The following is an 8,645-nucleotide window of genomic DNA, read 5'->3' on the forward strand; positions in this document are numbered from 1 at the left end:
AACCACTCACTGGAATATTCGGGATGAAAAGGGCTTTCCCCGATAATAATCACGTGAGCAGAGAACAATAGAATTAGCCAATCAAAAAGCGCGGCCAGATTTTGGCCGCAGAAAAATCGTTTGAGACCCAGCGTAATTTTTCCCACCTTAACTACTCCGATTTCCCGGTGGTAAGAAAAATTACGCTGGGTCTCCTGGCTATGTATTTCAAAAAACGTGGAAACCAACTGAGAACGAAACTTTGATTTGCTTGCATGAAACTGGAAATGAGTATGATCCTTTTAGTATTAAAACATGCCAGGTTGATAATTTAAGGAAAATAGTTGGACACTTACCTAGAGAGTTCTCACGTGCTACAAAATTCCTACTCGATCGAGGTGGAACCGTTAATGCAAAACTGATTGCGACGCATTATAGAAAATTGCCTTTATTCCAAGGAGGACTTGAAATTCCTTGCATGCTGACTGTGTCTATGCCAGGCACTGTGAGGAACCATATGGTAATGGATCGATACAGAGAAATCGTCACTAAACTTAAGTGCGAGCCGAAGAATAAAGTTATAATCGGGAGTTTTTTGGAGGGAACTGATGTTGTTGAGGCTGCTATAGCTGTACCATTAAAAAAAAGCAAAAGATCGAGGAAAAACCAGCTCCACGATGTAAAGATATTAGAACCATTTTAATAGAAGCAATGTACGAAATGAAAATGAAGAAACCACCACTGTTTTTGATTAAACATTGTTAAACTTAGTGTTTTCATTGTATCAACCTCACAAATTATAGTCTCAAATCACAAATTTTAGTCTCAAAACACAAATTTTATACTACATATATACCGTAAAGTTCCGAGTGTATTTCCAGTTCAAAAACGCGAGGTAACACAGTTACTTGTGGCTTAACCCGGTGTTTTGACTCCGGGTCCCCGGCTAGTCTAAATATAAATACCACGGAATTGCATTTTGGATTTAGTCTCTTTTGTTAATTCTAAACCGGTGAACGTAGTCATAACCTTTTTGTTCCTTTCGCCTACTTCCATTGCTTTTTTTGTTTTTAAACTTGTAAGATCCAACTTTATGGTCAAATCTTAGATATCTTAAACTTCATAACGATTTTAGTCATATCGCTACACCACAAGCAATAATATTTAATAAATTGATATGCCAAAACGTCTTCGTTTCTTTGTTATGAATGTTAAGTGTAGTGCAGTAGTGTAATTAAAGTAATAATTTTCAATTTTTTACAAGCATCTGATGATCAATCAGCGTTTTTTTTACCGCTTTGGGCATCTTAAACTTATGACCCTTGATTTGCCCGCTAATAGTAACACGTTGGTTTGTTCTACCTTTTGTCTTTTTTTAAGAAACATTTATACAATGTCACAGTCAGTTAAAACATGTCAAAAATGTTCCTTTCAACATCTGCACCTGCAGCATTTTCTGCAATCCTTTCTGCAGTTTCAACAAAACTTGCTGGGTCTGTAGTACTGTGAACAGAACTTTGTGGGTTGCTAACAACATTTTCGGTCAACTTTTCTTTTCTATTATTAAAGAATTACATGCCATCTGAAATCTTTTAGCCTGCAAGGGCTTTTCATTATAGCTATAATCATCCACAAAATTTCTTGTCTCTGACAATTTTATACCAAAAACCAAAAAGTCTAGCAACGTCGGCGAAAGAACATAGCTAGCTGCATATTTTGCAGATATTACGTTCCTTCTCCTGTTAACGATAAAGGCTTTATATATAAAGGTTGATGTGGAAATCTACTTTCTTAACCCTGACCCTGAGGCCATATTACATCAGGAAACTTTTTCAACGTCTACATTCGTTTTAACAGAGACATTTATATAAATTCTAACAAGCGGTTCTTGTGAAATTATCAACACCTACTGAAGATCTTTAAATATATATAACTCATTCATTTTTTGGGTTCAATCAGAATAAATTTCAGAAAATTAAAAAAAAATTCCTGATCTGGAAATCTTATAATTTCTAAACCATAAAATAATTCCTGACAAAGAAATTTTTTCTGTTTTTTGTAACTTGACCCGAACTGTACACTGATGCCAGACACCATTCTTTATCCGTTTAACATTTTTTAGCATTTTATAAATACATCAGGTTCTAAACAAAATATGTCACTGGCCCAAGCAATATTGCATCTAGAACACACTGCGGTACTGTTAATGCAGAAAACCCCAGGATTTGTTTCATCAAATTAAACCTTTTTCGCTTTTGCGAAGATGAAACCGTTTGGTTGATTACCATGAAGCACGTGGGAACTTTGTGTTTTATATGATTCAACCGAAAAAAGCATCTAAAACTTTTCGCTTGCGAACATAGGAGACCCTCCACCCCGCTCCGCAACACTTTCTATATTGATTTTATTTGCACTTTTGTTCAGTTCTGGCCTGTAAATTACAGTGAGTTTGGTCAGTAAAATGTACTTCGTAAGACATAATGTGATAATTTATAATTAATTTTGCTTAAATATACCTCTTAGTTATATTTTCACATATTATTTGAAGTCTTTGTTTGCTTATTAGGTCTTTTTCGAATCCAGGTCTGTAAATTACAATGTATCTGGTCTGCAAAATGTATTAACTTATTTTGCAAAACAGTTGCCATACACGTTTTTTTTATAAGACACCTGACGAAGGGCCTAGTTCTAAAAGTTTCTTATTTGTAGCCTGAAATTCCATGTTTTTAGTTCCAACAGTTTCTTATTTAGTTTCTTAATTTTCCTAGTAAAATAGGGGTTTCTTATATCAAATAAATAGCTAGTTCTAAAAGTTTCTTTAATCTTTGGACTAGTTGGTTTTAAAACAAACAAGAAGCCCTGCGGCTTGAAGATTTCCGCTTAAGCAAACATGTTGGAAAGCAATTATATGCGTTGCGATCAAGGACAGTATTAATTTAAAAGTTTAAAATGCAAAAAAAAATAAAAATAAAGAAGGTTGAAAACACGAAGAAAAAAGTCGTCTGTAAAGATTTTATGTTCCATAGGTTGTTTTTTTCAAATCAGAGAAAGAGTTTAAGCCTGATTGCATCGTGATCACTGAAATAGACAGTTTTAACGAAGGTTTTGACATTAAAAGTATTTAAAACATTCTCACGGATATAAACATAGTCAATAAGTGAACCTGATATATAAGTTGGCTTGTTTATATCTAGTGAGAAAATCAAGGAAATAGTTTTCATCGCTAAATGCATTTACATTAAAATCTCCGAGTATCAACAGTTTCATTTCCCAAAAAAATGTTGAATAAGGTATAATGACTCATCTCTATTGAGGGAATTTTTACGATATAGAAGCAAAACATTAATAGCGTTTTCGTGAAACGTTCTTTTGTCATTATAAAAAATATTGCACCAGGAATTTTTACAATATCAAACAATTCTATAGTTTCATTGTAACCAACTAAAAGACTAGAAAATTTATCCACATTGTTGTTTGGAATTAAAGTAAAGTAATCTAGTTTTGAGTCGCAATGTGAGTTCAATGGTATCTGAGTTTCCGTTGGGCATAATAAATCACTTTCCATGAGAACGCGGTCTGGCTTAAAATCGTTTTTATGCTTGTTGTAGGATCTTGTATTAAGCAAAGTGACCATAATAGAATTTTCGCTAATTACACCAGGTTCTTTTTGTGTCAATTTTGAATGTAATTGATGTAATTTTGAATTTCGCATTTAATTTTATTGATCTGTTGCTCGTGTGTCTGACTTAATAGTTGACTTAGCAAATGTACCCGTTAGGTATAAACTGTCTAAACTTGTGACTCGACTTAATGCAACATAGTTTTGTCCTGAGTGAAAGGCTCGTTGTTTTAATAAATCAAGACAGACAACAATTTTATCAATCGTTTTTCTTTGAACCTTATGAACAGTGCAGGCCCATGACAGCATTAGTAGGAATTGCAGCCGTTTCATAGAAGGTGAAGATGGATTGTGTTTGTTAAATTTGATTTCTTTCTCTCCTCTATTAATTGGAACAACATTTTCTTGAATAGCATATGGATCTGTTCTCATAGCTTTAAGTCCAGTATATATGTCTTCCATTTTCATATATATTCTTGTATCGGTTTTCAACCGATGAACAGTACCTATCTGTCCGTTAATGAGTTTATCAGGTACATCAATATGTGACGTCAACATGACTTTTGCATGAAGTTTTAACAGAAGGTTTCGCGCAAGTCCACCTGTTTCCATTTGAGTGCGAGTATTAAGATTTTGGACTAATTGCACGGGTATATTTTCTGGAATTTTGTCAATAACTTCGATATTTATTTCGTCCGATGTTATGCTATTAAGCATTTTTTTGTTACGCTCAGAGGCAGATTGATTTTCAGCAAATATATAAGTTGCATTTTTGGGGTAATGTGGATCATTTGGTGAAATAAATTTAGATTTTAGTAAATCTTTGTGTCGCGTTTCTAATTTTTCCACTCTGATATTGTTTAATAATTCAATGAAATGTTGATCACCACGCTGTCTCATAACTTCCGTTAGTTCAGCAATCTTAAAATGCTTCCAGCAATGTGAAAGATTTAACAATGAATTTTTGTACTCTGCGTAAACTGGCCTTGCTTGAATTGGTGGAAGTTGGTAGAAATCGCCACAAGCTATAACAGATATTCCTGCAAATGGAATGTCATCTGCGCATCCAAATATTTCGGTTAGCCGTTGATGAATATGTAAAAGTAGCTTGTTTGAAACCATTGAGATTTCATCTATTACAATAACTCTTAGTTCTGAAAGCTTGTTTCGCAGCATACATTTCTTTTTATCACTTAACTTAGATATGTTTTTAGTGAAACTTCTATCCGCTGGTATACCTAAGGCTGAATGTATTGTATTTCCCTCTATATTAATGGCAGCAACACCGGTTGGTGCTAAAATGAGAATTTTATCCTTTTCTAAGTTTCCTGCACGATAGGAAAGTGCTTTATTTAGCATGTCAGAAATTGTTGTTATTAAATGGGACTTTCCACAACCTGCACTTCCTGTTAGAAAAATGTGAATTGGCTTAATTTTATGGTGTGCGTTACATGCTAAACCTTTTACGTAAGTTCTATATGGCAGCCATTTGTCACATTTATTCACGAAAACCTGGGAAACCAATAAAAACCTTGGTTTTGAATGCATATCCAGGGTTTTTAATATGGAAACAAGGGTTTCCAACAATGAAAACCCGGGTTCTCGTTAAAAACCCGTGTTTTTAAACAAAACCTGGGTTCTGACTTACGGGTGTAATGGCTTAACTTACCAAATTATACCAAGCAACACAATTTCATGACCAGAAAGCAGCGCATGCGGAAACAAAAATAGAGACTTAAAGCGTTTAACATTCATTGATTTTTTCACTTATCGCCCAAAACATTGTTTAGTTAAATACAAGCGTGTTTTGACATTTTTTTTCTTAATGATCTTTAAAATTGTCTATATATGGAGAACAAAAATTGTAATTTTCTCAATACTTGATCAAGGCTGCAGTATACAGCCGAAAGGTAGTCGAAAAAGAAATATGTAAAAAAACACTTGTGTTTAATTGTTTATTGAACATATCTAACTCGCACCATTGTTTAGTTACTTAGGAAAAAACGTTCCAACAATTGTTTAATTGTTTAGATTTATATTATGGTTTGAATTTTTATTTTGCAAGAATTTATCGTTTAAACCTCCGAACATGAGCTCAACCCGTAAAAGCACCTCCCTTAAGGTGGCTCACCACCAAATAACCTATATCGCAGAGAATTGTCTTTTCTAAAGTTAATTGATGAGGATATCATAGTAGGCGACAGTACGACAAAATTAAGTCTAAAATTTAGTTGATTGGTTGCCATGGTTACCCGTTGCTAGGTAAAATAGGAGCAAAATATGATATTTTGCTGCTCGACGCTAAACCAAATAACTTTTTTATATGTTATAGGTATATTTCGCCGTTATATAATTGTTACAGGTTAAAATATCTTGTAATATATAAAAATGGCACAAATTGCCTTATCACTAAGCCCCGTTGTTAAGCAAAAAGAAAGAGAGAGTTAAAGTAATACTTAATATAATGAAGCAATATTCTAATTATATATATTCCATAAAAGGATTAGTTGAATTTACAAAGGTCTATGTGAGAGTTAGCCAGGAGACCCAGCGTAATTTTTCTTACCACCGGGAAATCGGAGTAGTTAAGGTGGGGAAAATTACGCTGGGTCTCAAACGATTTTTCCGCGGCCAAAATCTGGCCGCGCTTTTTGATTGGCTAATTCTATTTTTCTTTGCTGACGTGGTCCATGTCGGGGAAAGCACTTTTCATCCGAATATTCCATCGAGTGGTTTCACTAACCCTAACAAACATTAGTAAACTATAAAGTTCTTACCACAGTAAGATGTGGCCAAGCTTGGTAAACAACTCACAGATAAATTAAAATGGCCTCCGAAGCGATTAGTCACATTGTCCAATTTAAACTCGAGGTTTCCGCTGAGTCATTCGTGAATAACATGCGCTATTTGGAGCGCCTTTTTGCCCGCGTATGTTTCTCAAGGGTCACGCGTAGGGATTGAGTGAAACGCATTTTCGTAAGGCTGACTCGTCGCCTAGATAACTGATGCGGTATTTCTTGGACGGAAAAAAAGCTAAAACAGGGCGAAACTGGACAAGATAACTGAAAGACAAAACTTCGATTTGAAAATCGGTTTCAGTTAAGCCCTAGGTAATTTATAATGTCTGCATCCCACAGAAGAAATCGTAAAGCATGTGTTCTTCGATCTTGAGAATTCTTGCTTCGCCTGGATTCCGAACTTAAATGGAAAAAACGTGTTTAAAGATTATTTTATGGACATTCTAGACTTGTGGATCGACAAAAGGTGTACGGCAGCACTATTTTGACCTGAAAAGCACCAAATACCTAAGACCTTAAGTCTTCAGTCTAATTGATGACGAAGAAACCCTGACGAGTTCACTTCGGAGGGTGGATCGGTAAGACAGCTTTCTGACTGCGTGTGGAACACCACATTTAATATTCATAACTGTCATTTAAACTCTTAGGAGGCCCTAAAGTATCATCCAGCTTTTGCAAAGCATTAAACATCGACGGAGGGGCAAGAAAACTGTCTAAAAAAGCGAAAATTGTTGCTAAGGGCGTTGCTATGCACTTATATTTGTGGTTGGTTGGAGAAAGTGCCAGATTGCGCAATAAAAACCGAAATTTGTCATAAGAACTACTTGCCACGGTATTTTAAGGTGAATTTGGTGTCAGAAAACAGGTAAAAGATAATTCTTCAAATGTAGACATTATTTGGTGGTGAACCACCTTAAAGGCGCGTAATCACCCTGTTGGCAAATTTTTTTGATGTGCCTATTTTATTGTAAAAACTGAAAGATATACATGAGAAAACACTATTCTGAAATTTTATTGAAAACTGACAACCAGAACATGTTCAAATGTTTCATAGAAATTACAAACTCACCCCAATTTCTCTTCAACAACAATATTTCAAAATATTAAAGTACCATTATTTCTAGTTTTATTAAGTTTTAGATACTCAAACTTTCAGGAAAGTTAGAGCTCGGTCTGTATGTACATGTTAATTTTCTTCGATCAAGGTGATTACGCGCCTTTAAGCCAATTAAGTATGCTGAATATATTGGTGACGTCAAAATGTTGATTTTTTTGTCACCTAAATGTTATTTTGGGTCAAAAATTGGTCCAAAAATTAAAAATACTCCATTCTCGACCAAATTTGCCACAGTTTAGTTAACAAAAAATCATGCTGAACATGATGGTGAGCTCAAAACGTTGATTTTTTGACACCTAAATATCATTTTGGGCCAAAATTAGTCCTAAAAGTGCTTCTTTTTCGACGAACTTTGGCACAGTTAATCATGCTGGTGAGATCAGAATGTTGATACTTTGACTCCTGAATGCTGTTTTAGGTCAAAATTGGTCCAAAAATTAAAACTGCTTTGTTTTGGATAAAATGCGGCACAGTTAACAAAAAAAGTATGCTGAACATGATGGTGACATCAAAATGTTGATTTTTTGTCACCTGAATGCCGTTTGAGGCTAAAATTGTTCTAAAAATTAAAACTTCGTTTTCGAAAAATAACGAGATAGTCTATTCAGCTGATGCTCCATCTTGTTACCACTTAGAGATGAGATGGCTCCTTCTCGGGGATTGAAAAATGAAATCAGTTTTGACAAAAAAAATCATCAGGAAACAGGAAACAGGAACAGGGAAAGCATCGTAAAAGCAAATTTGATTATCCAAAATAAAATAACAATTTTGACAAAAGTTGGCTCAAGGTACAGAAAATGTAATGTTGATCACATCAAAATTTTGATATTTTTTATTTTCGACAAAAAAATGCTAAAACACGGGTACCGTTAAAATAATATCGCAACTTTTAGTCATTCAGAACTAAAATATATAAAAAAGCCTCCTTATAGCAAGAGTCTGCTGTGTTTTATATTTATAAATATAAGTAGCCTCGTTAGTTAGGCCTCGCAAAGTTTTTTGAAAAGAATTGCGAAAGTTTATGCCCTTTAAAATATGTTGAAATAGGCTATTCACGAAAGTTAATTCTTGCGAAATATGTTTTACTCTGTAATTCCTTTTGTGGGGGATAAACAAATTTCCCTTATATCAC

At 34.4% G+C, this 8,645-nt stretch overlaps 1 protein-coding gene across 1 annotated transcript; it reads right to left on the reverse strand.

Annotated features, from left to right (window-relative positions):
- Nucleotides 1–3,697: 3,697 nt before the first annotated feature.
- Nucleotides 3,698–5,146, reverse strand: LOC130642292 (uncharacterized). The gene has a single exon (XM_057449381.1). The coding sequence runs from the start codon at nucleotides 5,144–5,146 to the stop codon at nucleotides 3,698–3,700; it is 1,449 nt and encodes a 482-aa protein (XP_057305364.1).
- Nucleotides 5,147–8,645: the final 3,499 nt, after the last annotated feature.

The sequence above is a fragment of the Hydractinia symbiolongicarpus genome, chromosome 4 (assembly GCF_029227915.1).
Source record: "Hydractinia symbiolongicarpus strain clone_291-10 chromosome 4, HSymV2.1, whole genome shotgun sequence".
Taxonomy (NCBI): domain Eukaryota; kingdom Metazoa; phylum Cnidaria; class Hydrozoa; order Anthoathecata; family Hydractiniidae; genus Hydractinia; species Hydractinia symbiolongicarpus.

Excerpts from the sequence above, each read along its gene's own strand:
- LOC130642292 (XM_057449381.1), bottom strand. The coding sequence starts at position 5,146 with ATGCATTCAAAACCAAGGTTTTTATTGGTTTCCCAGGTTTTCGTGAAT.